Source organism: Hippocampus comes, unplaced genomic scaffold (assembly GCF_001891065.2).
Source record: "Hippocampus comes isolate QL1 unplaced genomic scaffold, H_comes_QL1_v1.1 scaffold244, whole genome shotgun sequence".
NCBI classification, from domain to species: domain Eukaryota; kingdom Metazoa; phylum Chordata; class Actinopteri; order Syngnathiformes; family Syngnathidae; genus Hippocampus; species Hippocampus comes.
In genome coordinates this window covers 1-12667 of record NW_017805495.1, presented here as the reverse complement: position 1 = coordinate 12667, position 12667 = coordinate 1, and the positions used below count along the sequence as shown (strand labels likewise).

Below are 12667 nucleotides of genomic sequence, written 5' to 3'. Positions count from 1 at the left end.
AGCAGACAGAAAGGTGAGACGGGGCAAGGCCATCCTAAGCACGTCTACAGTGGCTGACGCATTGGTTAACTGGTTTTATCTTGACTTAATTCTCTCATCAGATTGATAAAGTATATTCATCCATCCATCCATCCAGGTGTATGCAGGTACCAGTTTGCCCCACCCCCCACCCCCCGCGGACCCTGTCTAAAAATGGCTCACCAGTGTTATATTTTTTGTGTGTGTAGCTTTTCGTAAAGCAAGGTTGTGATTCTTTCTGACAAAAACACACAAGATTTGATGAAGTCTGGCAAGTGTTTGGAATAGCTTTTTTGAGGGGAAAAAAGGTTTTCAAAGTGATTGTTTAAATGAGTGAAACGCAGGACCACACTGACTTTATTCTCACTCTGTTGCCTGCGGTCGAGTTGAAAGGTTTGTTTCGAGATGGTGTGCAGGATATCCAGATGGAAGGTGACGGCGATGAGTAAGACGTTTTGCCCATCCTTTCTTCTGTTTAACCCCATCGAGGGCTGAGACGAGATTGCATGAGCGCGCAAGGGAATCGGGTTACTATAGCACCATTCTACTCCCGAGCAGCGGGGCGGTGTAAAAGATGCAGTAGCCCCGACGGGGAAACCTAATCCACACCCCTGCTGCCAGCTGTCATTCTCCTGCTTTGCCGCAGGGCAAAATGGCTGAGCGCATATTGCCTTACCTCGCCACGATCATCACCTTGATCAGAGCTTGCAAAAAGGACATTTTTACACATGTTGGCATCTTTTAGAAGAGGAGCTTGCCGTATTTAGCCATTGTACAGAGTGACCTTTACATCACAAAGCTATGCTAGGATTAGAAACGTGTGTACGTCAGGTTTGATGTCGATGTAGATAAGCCGGATCTGAAACAGCTGAGACCTTCCATGAAGCTGTCGAGATGACGGGAGCGCGTGCTGACTTCAGTCTAACCCTAAACCTTTTTCCGACTTTTAGTTTTTAGTCTGAAGCTTCGGAAATCTTTAGGCGTCCGATCAGCATGAGACCGATGTCCAAACGTACATCTGTCCAGCGGTTTGAAACCACCGAGGCCATCGAGAGAAACGGTTGCTGTGAGTCGAGGCTGACCTTGCCGCGATAATCTAATCCCTGTTGAGAGTGCTTTTTTTAGAGTGCAAGTTAATGCCCGCAGATTATACACCAGTGTCTCCCACACCAGCCAATCCATGCTAAATCGAGATTGGGTGCCCACAACAGGAAAAGTTAGCCACGAACACAGACGATGCTCCAAAGACTATTTCAGGGGAAATAATGAACGTGTTTGGCAGTGTTCGGCCACCCCGGCTTCATTGTTGCTAAGTCGCTCGAGGAACCAGCTGAGGACGGCTGGCTGGCTATACGAATGGCTTCCTTGACACACAGCGGAAAATGAGATAAATCCCAACAGTACTTTCTGTCTGATGTGCAAGGATATCGAAATGGCCAACGACACCACCACGTATTCCCCTTTCTGATCACCGGCATCAAAGGCCCAAGTCTGAGATGTCACAAAAGCGTTAAGTGACAATATGCTCCAATAGGAATGTTGCGCCCTCCCCCACCCACTTGACGATTAAAGTCCCCGCGGGGTAAAACATCACAACCGTCCTGTTGTTTTTCCCCCTTCCCGATTTGCTGAGAAAATGGTTGGGCTCAGCAATTTTATTGAATATTTCTGCTCGCAAGTCCTCAAATTGCGTGTGGGGGGTCAGACGAACCGCGGACTTTGCGAACGCGGCGCGAAATGCAACGATAGCCAATGAGAAAGCCCGCAGACGCTTGCGCTTTTGCTGGACGCAACTAGAGGAGGAGGACGCGTTGTGTTAAGTCTTGATAAAATGTCTTTGCAGTGATGTGACGCAAGCAATAAACAATTGATGAACTCTTAACAAAACTGGAAGCAGGACATTTTTCAAACAATCATGAGAGCAGCATGGACGAAGGAAAAACATCGGCGAAAACATGAGCGTGATGGGGCCAGGGGTGGGGGGGGGACAATCATGAGAGCAGCATGGACGAAGGAAAAACATTGGCGAAAACATGAGCGTGATGTGATGCCTAAGCATCCAATTATAGTCTTGTAAATAGGGACCCGCCAAAATTCAGTCTTTGTCAAATCTCAGTCTGCGATGACTAAAAATGCTCTAACTTGCGTCTTTAAATGTGAGCATGTGTGAGATGGTAGTTTTCCCAAAGGGTCTTGAACAACTCTTCTCAAATTCTCCAAGTAGTTTTTGCCCGTCTTTGCTAGTTTTTGCTATTTTGCTTGTCTTTGCCCATCTTCCCTCCTCTCTTCCTGTGCTAGTCTTGACTCTGTTAGATGACGTAACACCTCTCGTATTTGCTCCTCTTGGCCGGTCTTCGCTATTCTCTACTCATTATCACTCGTGTTTTTGTGCGTCATCTCCGGTAGTCTTTGGCACTCTTCAGTGTAGTATCCCTTGTTTTCAAATTGAAGAGATGGTTTCTTTTGTCTCTGTAGAAATGTTTCTGACCCCTTGTCTGTAATTTTAATTTGCCGGCCTTGTATTATGGACAATCAAGTTGAATGAGAGGTGAACACGCTCGGTTTGGAATCAATCCGACCCAGTAGCCTGAAGCTAAAAGATATGCTCGCTGTTTGGCATTGACATTTTTGTTGAGGATTGTAAATGTGCGGTATTATTTGAAGATGAGCGGGCTTTGTATTTACCCAACACAAAAACATTGACGTTGATTTGTTTGATGCCGTTTGATGAAAACAGACAGGATTATTGGTCAGAAAAACAGTAGATGAGGAGGTGCGGCTTAGTGAGCCAGCGAGCGAGGCTCTGGACACAAACATAAGGACAGTCACGTGCTCGCTCTCCAGTCAGCGGTAGCTTTGGCACAGGCCCGCTGCGACTGCTTGTTGGGAATGTTTGGATGACCTCACCTCGAAAACACTCGATAGATTGTGAAGAAAATACCGATGCCGTCGTACTTGGTTACAATTAAACAGTGGACCTAAAAATAGCCACAGGAGCCATTTTGGATGCCTTGCAAAAAAAAAAAATCATATTCAGTCATGATGCTATTTGTAGTCCTTGGCAGGAAATGACACCCCCAGTTTTGGTGCAACACGCACACCGGCGGGAGCTATTTTCATGCAAGAACATGCTCACACACATGAAGAGCACACGGCAGTCTCACCGTAGGGAGTTTGTGCTGAGCTAGTTGTGCGACGTCAGGATGAATCAATGTGAGGACAGCTGACTGGCCATGCCTATTCATCTGCCAAAGAAAAGGGAGAGAAAAGGGGTGGGAAGTATTCTAAAAGATATGCGCAACCCCCCCGGAGCAAAATTACTTTGCGCACCTCTCCAAAGGCACTAGGAGTGCAAGAGGTGAACAAATGAGGAATGAGAGAGGGAAAAAGAGGGCTATTTTATATATATATATATATATATATATAAAAAATAGTGTGTGTGTGTGTAAATAAAAATATAAAGTGATAAATGTATAATATTATAGACAAAAATATATTACAATAAAATTACTTATTAAACACATTTATTTGAAAAATGCTTGACCAAAATAAAAAAAAAAAAAAAAGATGAAAGTTAAAAATGTTGTGAAAAATAGTACATACAAGACAATTAATATGAAAAATAATGCAACTCGGACAAAAAAATACCCAAATATAAAACAGGAAAAAAAAATAATTTTAGATGAAAACTATGAAACAAGAGACTATCAGCGTAAAGCGCTTGTTAGACACTTTAATTATTCGGAGCCCTCACATTTAGAATGTGTCAAAGGAAATCAAACATGAATGGAATGTAAAGCGTTAACAGCCATTCTTAATAAGACGTTTGATCACAAGGGACAACCATATGGCAGCTAACCAACTTGCTGCTCGTGTGAGAAGCTAAAGCTAACCCACCGTGGTGCTCTTCATTGCAAACGGGCAAATCTATGCGAAAAAGTTGACCCAAAGTGCTTCAATACCGTGAAAGGCTCGCTACACAAACGTGTTGAGGTCCTGCAACCGTCTTTTCAGGGCTACGATTGAGTCCGCCTACTTCATGTTTACGAACAGGTTAATCCTTTGATGTTGGTTGAAGGGAGCCGCGCTGACAGCCCGATGAGGCATTTTCGGGAGATTTCCACTTTGTAGGTTGCTTGACAAGGCTCTTAGTGCTGTGGTGTTGAAGCCCCCCCCCCACAGACTGATGGCCTGCTTATTCCCATCTGTTGACTTCATCCCCATTGTGCTTTAACCATAACCCCCTAATTGCCACCCTCCAGTTTGCCGTGCCCACCCCCCCCCCCCCCCCCCGCGTCGGAGGACGGCGTGCTACATTACCCGTACGCTAATCTGGCGGCGTCTGCAAACACCTGCCACCTCGTGACGGGACTCCATCTCGAGCCCCTTCCCAGGACAGATGCCACGCAGATAACTAGACAGGCGAGCTTCTGTCACCCCTCTCGAAAAATCACCTCCGTCGCACTCGTCCATACGAAGGCCGGTCGCAGTTGTCTGTTGTTCGCGCGGTGACACGCAGGCCACGGCCTCTCTTGCTCAAACAATGACCCCCTCGAACCCCCGACCGAGACAGCGGGGGCCCCAGACGTGAAGTGATGTGACAGTTCTAGTGCTGCAGACACAATAGCAGGTTTTACTTTTTGCTGCCCGGATGGCGATCGGACTGCGGAGTGTACGTTCTTTCACCCAAAAAAAAAAAAACTGTCGCCGTGTGTTTGACCCAGTCACATGTCCGGCAAGCTCGGTTCAGAACAGGCACCATTGTGCACACAAGCACGTGTCTCCTAGCCACTTAAACCTCCTTTTCCCACAAGTTTGAAAAGACTACACAGTAACCATTCAAATGATTCATTAAACAGCCGTGCTTAACATGCCACCGCCAAACAAGACTGTCATGTCAGCAGCACTCGGCCCCGGCATAAGTGTGCGTTTCTGTGCTCACCAAAGTTAGGACATAATGGATTATTGATCGTGAATTAGTGTGTGCTGACCCCGAGGGCCCATCCTCATTGGCCCAGGAATGAATATGTCTCTTCATGCTTGGCCTCACACACTCAATTTGGACAGAGGCTGGCGCTCTAATAGATGCAGACAGCCGCCTCTCCACTGGTGAGGGACAAAGGTTACTACTCGAGGTCTCTGTAATTGCAAATTGTCCTCAATGGATTGTCGGTGTCGAGCTTGCGCTTCTTTTCCCCTCATTTATGAGGTGAAACTGAGTTGAAACAACAACAAAGAACTGTCTGGTTCTTAAAAATGGTTGTGAATCAATTAGCCTGTGAATTAATTCTAAATAATTTGGTTGATTACTGTGGACGTTATTGTGGATAAATTGCACGTACAGCTTTTTTTTTTTTTTGGGACACCCTCCCCAGTAAATATTAATTGAAAAAAACGACACACATATTTGACCTAAATTAAGCATTTTTTTTCCCCCAAATTGCAGCAACCTTCGTCGTGTGCAAACTGCATTTTACTACATTGCGATGGCTCTTCGAATTTATGATCAATTGTTCAGCCCTACTTCAAATGTTGAAAACTGCTAACTTTGACAGTGTTGTCTTTCAGGTTGAGTTGAGTCTGTGTGTTGGAGAAGAATGACTGGATAAGTCCAAAGCAGAGATGCTTTCCAGATTTTTGGGCGGCTTCTCCGACGACCTAACAGCTCTCTAAAAGCAACCCAATTGGCAAACGTCAGACCTGCAACACTTGAGGAACAGCGATCGATGGAGGCCAAAGCGAGGCGGCAGGAAGAAGCGCCGCCGAAAGACTCGGAGACGGAGGACGACGCCGCTTCCGGCCACACATGCGGCGTGTGCGGCCGCAGCTTCCCGCTCCTCAGCTCGTTGTCGCAGCACATGCGGCGACACACCCGCGAGAAGCCCTACAAATGCCCCTACTGCGACCACAGGACCGCACAGAAGGGAACCCTCAAGGCACACATCCGGAGCCACAAGCTGGGCCTGTTCGGCCTTGGCGACCGGCAGGCCGAAGCGGAGATATCGGACACTCCTGAGATGGGGAAGAAGAAAGCGAGCAAGAAAAAAGAAAAAGACTTGGAGACTGAGGAATTGGACGCCTGGCCCTTTTCCTGCAGCGTATGTGGCCAACACTTCCCCCAGGTGCCGTTACTCAAGTCGCACATGAAGCAGCACCGCAGCACGCAGGACCACGGCTGTCGCATCTGCGGCCGCCGCTTCCGCCAGGCGTGGTTCCTGCAGAGCCACATGCGCATCCACCGAGTGAAAGCGCAGTTGCGGGGCGGCAAGAGCGACGAGCCGCCCGCCACCATCAACGGCGTGGCGCAGGACCCCGCCGTGCTCGCCAATGACGAGTGCCTCTACGAGCTCTGCGGTTACTGCGGCCACTTCTTCATGGACCGCAAGACCTTGCGCACGCACGAAAGTTTACACAAACACTGCCACGATGCAGCACAAGACCGCGAGGGCTCGCAAGTGACCAAGAACCGTTTTCTGGAAAGCCTCAGCCTCACTTGCGTGACACTGAAGGACGCCCAGGCGGACAGAAATCTGGGCCGGAGAATCCCGGAGTTGGATCCCGTGTGCAGCTTCCAGGCTTGGCAGTTAGCCACAAGGGGGCGACTGGCGGAAACTGCAGAGAGATCCCTGGGCTGGGAGGAACGACTAGCCGGCGCCGAGGAGGCGGCGTATCACACGGCGAAGGGCGAATACATCCCCGCTAAGCCAGAGAAGAAGAGGAAGCCCAGCGACGTCCCCGCTTCCAGCGCCAAAAAGAAGAAGGGCGATACCGGCCTCGAGCAAGCGGATAAGGACAAGAAGAGCTGCCAGAAAGATCGCATCTTGCTGAATGGACTCGGGCAAGCCTTTTACGAGGCGTTGCAACACAGAGCCGAGAAGGACAAACGCGTCAACCGCAATCAAGAGCAGGAAGGTAACAATCAACACTTTTAACAAAATAGGAGAACATATTTGAAAAAAAAAAAAAAAAGTGATCAAAAAACACTTTTCCTTACAAAATAAAAACTATTAGCTGGAAAATATGAGAACTATAAATGTGATTATTACAAGATATACAATCATTAGACATAGAAGACAAAAAAAAACTTTGACAAAATTACAATTTTCTTCTCCCCTCAAAATATTTTTGACGACAACAGAATTAGCTGAAAAATGCACAAATAGATCCAAATGCATGCATGAATCTGACCCTGACAAAAAAAAAAGTGATGAAGAAAATGTGAAAAACTTACTTGGGGAAATAAAGATATATAGTAAAATATCAAACAAAAAATGGAAAAATAGAAGGAAAAAGAATATGAAAATTTTACTCCGAATAAAAGAAAAAAATAGACCAATAATGCACATAAATGAAAAATACACAAATGCTCAAAAAAGTGACTTCCTTTCTCGATGCACATTTCATTGCATGGTTCAGGAGACCTCTTGTGGACCTGTGATGGAATTAGAGCAAGCCTCTTTCTAACATGGCAGAGATTCATGGCTACTTTGAAAGTGTTGGTTTTTCAAATTGTTTTCTTCGTTGCACACTCAGGCATTCGATCTGCTTCTCGAATGCTTTTCATATTTCTGCCTTTCAGACGAGAAGCCTTTGTTGTGCGAGCACTGTGACTTCCACACTGCGGACGCCTCGCTACTCAGGTCTCACGTGCATGCGCAGCATCACGACGGGAAACAGCGCGCCGCCTCGGGCAAAGCGGCCACCCAAAGTAGTTCCAAGGCCTCCAGGTACGTGGACTACCTCAGGAAAAGGAGCGCTCTGCTTTGTCAGCCATATTGGAACCCTTACCCCGGCCTGCCTGGTGAGTTGAACATCAAAACGGAGACGATGGACGACGGGGAAATAAAGACGGGCAGCCATTCGGGCAGTCTTCTCAACTTGTCGGCACAGACGGACAAGAAAGGACAGGACTCTGTTCTAAAAGAAGCTCTGCCGAGGCATCAATGTCCGTATTGTTCCCACGCTACGTTCTACCCGGAGGTGCTGTGGATCCATCAGCGGGTCTCGCACAGGGTGGGCAACAGCAGCTCGGCGGCCCCCAAGTGGGCGCCGTGCACTAACGGCGTCCGGGGTCCAAAGACATCCCAGTGGAGGCGCACGGGAGCCCCGCCGTTCCTCGAAGGGAAAGACTGCCCGACGTTGCCCGCGCCCAGAAGCCGCCGCACGCAACCTCCAGCCGGCAGCGGCACTAAGCGGGCGATCGCTAAGAGCCAATCAGGTGCCAAGTCCAAGCCACCGGCGAAGGACGCCAAAACCGCAGATTCGCGCGTGAGGGTGAAGTCCGAACAGAAGCAGTCGGCGGAGAGCGCCAGCAAAGCGAGCGCGTCCGGCAGAACGGCGGCGGAGGGAAACTTCCCAAAAGAGGGCCTGGGCTTCATGTTGAGTCATGGCGGGGCGTCGACCAACTCGGATCGACACCTCTCCCAGAGGGTCCCCGCCCTGAGTCCCAAAGGGGCCGACCTGTGGGCCGCCATGAGCATGTGGGGCCACCGGGCCTACTTGGAACCGCTGCTTTACACTCAGGCGAAGAGCGACGCTGCCGCCGTGGCGGACGCGCCCCCGGACTTTGACGCGGTGAGCCTCCTGAAGAGCTACGGTCCTCACGAGCTGGCGGCTCTTTACCAGCATTGGGGTTTTGTCGACCCGAGGCTGGACCCGCAGGGTGAGCAGCGCCCTTCACGCAAACTTCCGCAACGCCGTCAAGTGTTCATGACGTTTCGACACCTTTGTGTCTTTCCAGCAATGTTACGGCTCAACGGACATTTTGCAAATGAAGTCCATCCCTCCTCTGAAGCCTCCAAGCAAGTAAGTTTGGCTTTTTTTTTTTTTTGGGCAATATGTGTTGTATAGCGCTTCATTGTTCATGGCTCTCACCGTGGGTCCTCACAAGAAGTGAAGGTTGACTTGTATTTGTTCAACACAAACCAAACACAAAATTGTCCTGATTCTTGCTCATGTGGACAACAGTGTACATACCGCCTTAGTTATTAAAAAAAAAAAAAGCAAATATTTCTCGAAGCTGCTGACCTCTTGTTGTTGAATTTGAGGGGGGGGGGTCTTCAGCCAAAGGTTTATTTTTGCAAAAAACTGTGTTTACATTCTCAGTGGTGTGAAAAAAACAAAACAAACTTGCATTTCATTTTGTGACTATGTTTATATTCTATACAGTCCAAGAATGTAGAAATTGTTCTAAGGGGGTGGGCAGTCTGTAATAATGGCATTTCCATTCATTCTCGGATCAGAATGAAATCGGAATCGATGTGTGTCGTTATCCATGTCATCCGTTCCTCATGAATGTCATGAAGTTGAACTTCTTCTTCTGTCTTCGCACAGGTGACCAGCCGCTCCACTTCCACCTCGGGGTCTCTTCATAAAGGAACGTGAAGACCATCCAAGACACCCACCAACACCGACAAAAAAAAAAAAAGGTGGAGTCATCAGCTTTCATTTCTGCGTGTGTGTGCGTGTGTGAGAGTAACACACATGCACACACCAGCACTCGTTTCATATCTGTGTGTGTGAGTAACATACACACACTGAGTGTGCGCGCTCACTTGAAATAAAGAAATAAGAGGAGAGTCAACACTTGCTAAAATCAAACACTTGCAGTGACTTGATTTGGGCATCCCAAATAGATCATATCCACCTGAAAAATGTTGGCGAAAGCAGAAACTCCACCCAGGAAGGCCGAAGCTGGGATTGAACCCTGCACCTCTGCGCTGGGAGGCCGACACGCTAACCAGTTGACCAGGGGCGGCACTGTTGAAGCCATTTGAAGTCTTCGACTCGGATGGTTAGCGAGTTTCTTAAGAAGTCGAAAATGACCTTTGCAAAACTATCTTTTTTACACAGGCGGCTTCGTGGTCCACTGGTTCGTGTGTCGGCCTCCCGGTGCAGCGGCGCAGGGTTCAAGTCCAACTCCGGCGTGCCTGCATGCGTTGTCTCCAGGTACTCCGGTTTCCTGCCACATTTCAGACTTTCAGAGGAGGAGAAAACGAATGGTTGTTTTATGCACCTCCACTCGTCTGAACACAGCATTCTAATTAAGATGAGTTAAGCCATTCGCTTTGATCCATCTCACGGGCCGGCCATCTTGCCACTTGCTGTCGACTGAAAATGATGTCAAGTCACGACCAATGGTGGCGCACCTTCGGTGCACACGTGAACTGTGATTGCTCGTCACCTGAGCGAATGTGAAGTTATTTTCAGTCGACAACCAGTGGCAAGATGGCCGGCCCGCGAGATGGATGACTCATGTTCCTCGAATGCTGCGTTAAGAGTTAACGCTGTGAAGGTGCGTCGAACATTTTGGGCTTGATTTACTTGTATGGTGGCGCCGCCATGTTGTGCGTCCATGTTTGTTCGCTTGATTCAAAGCACGTGAACAGAGCCGTGGCCGACAGCTCCTCAAAGCTTAACTTAACATGTTGCTCACAGTCCATTGAAAAAAAGTTTGTCAGCATCGCTTTTGTCTGAATTGTCGGTGCAAAAGAAAACTGGAATTTTGTTCATGGGACACAGAACAAAAATGATGTAAGATTGAATTCTAATCTTCAAACTGAATTTCCACCAGCCCGAAAGCTTTGATTTGTCGGAAATGTTCCGCTCCAAAGACGTCTTTGTATTTTCGGGTCACTCCTCAGCTGATGTCTTGTGTTTGCAGACTTATTTAGTGTGTTTATACTTGTAGTTTTGTATTCATTTGTCCCATAGACAAAATGTGTTTGTACCAAAACAAAAAGCCATCAAGTTTGTGGGACGTGAGAGTGACGGGTTCTGACATTGTTTTTTTTTTTTTGGTAAATAATTTGTTCAAGATAGTCTTAATTGTTTGTTCATTCCAAGTGGAATTGAAACACTCCAAGTCATAGGAGTCTAACTCTGGTTCTTGAGGGCCAAAGCTTTCCTGCAAGTTTTCCATCGTTTCCTGCTGCAATCCACTTGATTCAAACGATCAGATCATCAACAAGCGCTGGAGGAGCCCGATCCTGATCCTGATCATTGGAATCAAGTCAACTCAACTGTATTTATAGAGCACTTTCAAACAGCCATCGCTGCATACAAAGTGCTGTACATGGAACAACTAACATATACAACAGTAAAGCAACAAATCAGTAACAAAGACGGTAGAAAGCACCGAACAGTAAAAAACCAAGAATCAAGTGTGGTGCAACAGGGAGACATGGGAAAACATCCAGCAAAGCGGCCGTCAGGGACCAGAGTTTGACACCTGTGCTCTAAGTACTTCATATTTGTAGTTGAAAGTGTTCAAAGAAAGATAAGAAATAAACAAAGCTTCTCTAAGTCGTTTCTGTGCCTCTCAAGACATCACGCGGGTCTGACCATAACGCCGGAGCACCTCTGAGCAAGTGCACCAGCACACTTTTTTTTTAGTATTGCGTGATTGTGACAAGAAAATGAGGAAGCGAATTATTGTTGACAGATAACTCCAAACTTTTTGAGCAGCTGTATTCTTGTTCCTCCCCACACCGATGCAAACTCTGGAGTCAGGCGGGGTCGAATCAGCATTTGAGTCTGCGAGCGCAACAAATTCAAAAGTTGCCTGGGAGAGAGCGTGGTTGTGACACATCTGTGCAGATAATGACGCGTCAGGAGAGGAGTTACCATCAACTCGAATTGTAACCTATTTACCCAGTTACAAGTAAGATCTTACAACGTTTAACGCAATTAAACGTCACGACGTCTTTCGCCAGTCCTCCTGTGTGAACGCTTGCCGTTTCAGTTTGCAGGTCTAACCACAAGGTGGCAGCAAAACCAAAGAATAGGAAATGCTTGCGCTTTTCAACTCAGAACGCAGTGGGGACAGGAAGACCATGTATGAAACAAATCTGCCATAATATTTTGGTTACTTTTGATTTTATTTTTTAAAGTGTAGCTTTTGAATAGTTTTGGCCAACCAGCGTGTTTTGTCCTTTTATCAGGTTGAAAACAAAAACAAATCCCCTTGCGTTTTATTCATGACTTTCCAAACATAAATGACATTGGTGTCACTCGTATTAGTATGATGACACCATTAGTGTGAAGCGGACAAGTAGATTTGCGGGCTCAAAGCGGCAGTAAGGAGTTCCGTGAGCCCTCTTTCTGTGGCTCGGCTTGGTGAAGATGTCTGCGGGAATGGGGAGCCCGTTCCTCACCGTCTTCTGAGCAGTCTGTGAGAAGCCATCCTTTGCGCAGCCGAGAGCCGAGTGCAAAAGACACTCTTCACCACATGTGGAGGACCTCCTCAAAACACAGCTCCCCAGTACACATTGGTTGATGGGAAGACAGGTAAGACAGGTAGGTCGGCACCTGGATTCCAACACATAACATGAAAAATGTGAGGTAGATGAAAGTGAAAAACTTTTAACTGTCACGATATGCATGTTTTTTGTGAACCCCATGTTGATGTTTTTTTCCTTACATCACACTTGCTCTTTTTTCACGAAAGCCTATCGTGTCCGAAAAAAGTCCTACTATACCATTGCTCTTTTTTCATGAAAGCGAAAAAAAGCCTGATAAAACACTTGCTCTTTTTTCAAGAACGTTAAAAAAAAGCCAAAATGTAACCTTGCTCTTTTTTCCCCGACACCTTAATATGCAACATGTCCTAAAAAAAGCCTCACTGTACATGGTCGTTTTTTTTTTTTTT

The 12667-nt window shown here is 47.2% G+C and overlaps 1 protein-coding gene across 2 annotated transcripts in view; it reads left to right on the top strand.

The window, feature by feature from the left end:
* The window catches only part of LOC109519606 (zinc finger protein 516-like), a 14429-nt gene extending 3331 nt beyond the window's left edge, over positions 1–11098 (top strand). Inside the window, exons 2-6 of one of the 2 annotated variants that reach the window (XM_019876252.1) lie at positions 5587–6930; positions 7598–8680; positions 8759–8823; positions 9352–9417; positions 9869–11098. In XM_019876252.1, coding sequence (XP_019731811.1) covers positions 5745–6930; positions 7598–8680; positions 8759–8823; positions 9352–9402 — 2385 coding nt within the window. In that variant the 5' untranslated portion in view covers positions 5587–5744 and the 3' untranslated portion in view covers positions 9403–9417; positions 9869–11098. Of the gene's footprint in view, positions 1–5586; positions 6931–7597; positions 8681–8758; positions 8824–9351; positions 9433–9868 lie in introns of those variants that run through there. The other variant, XM_019876250.1, reaches the window with a different exon arrangement.
* The last annotated feature ends 1569 nt before the right edge of the window (positions 11099–12667 follow it).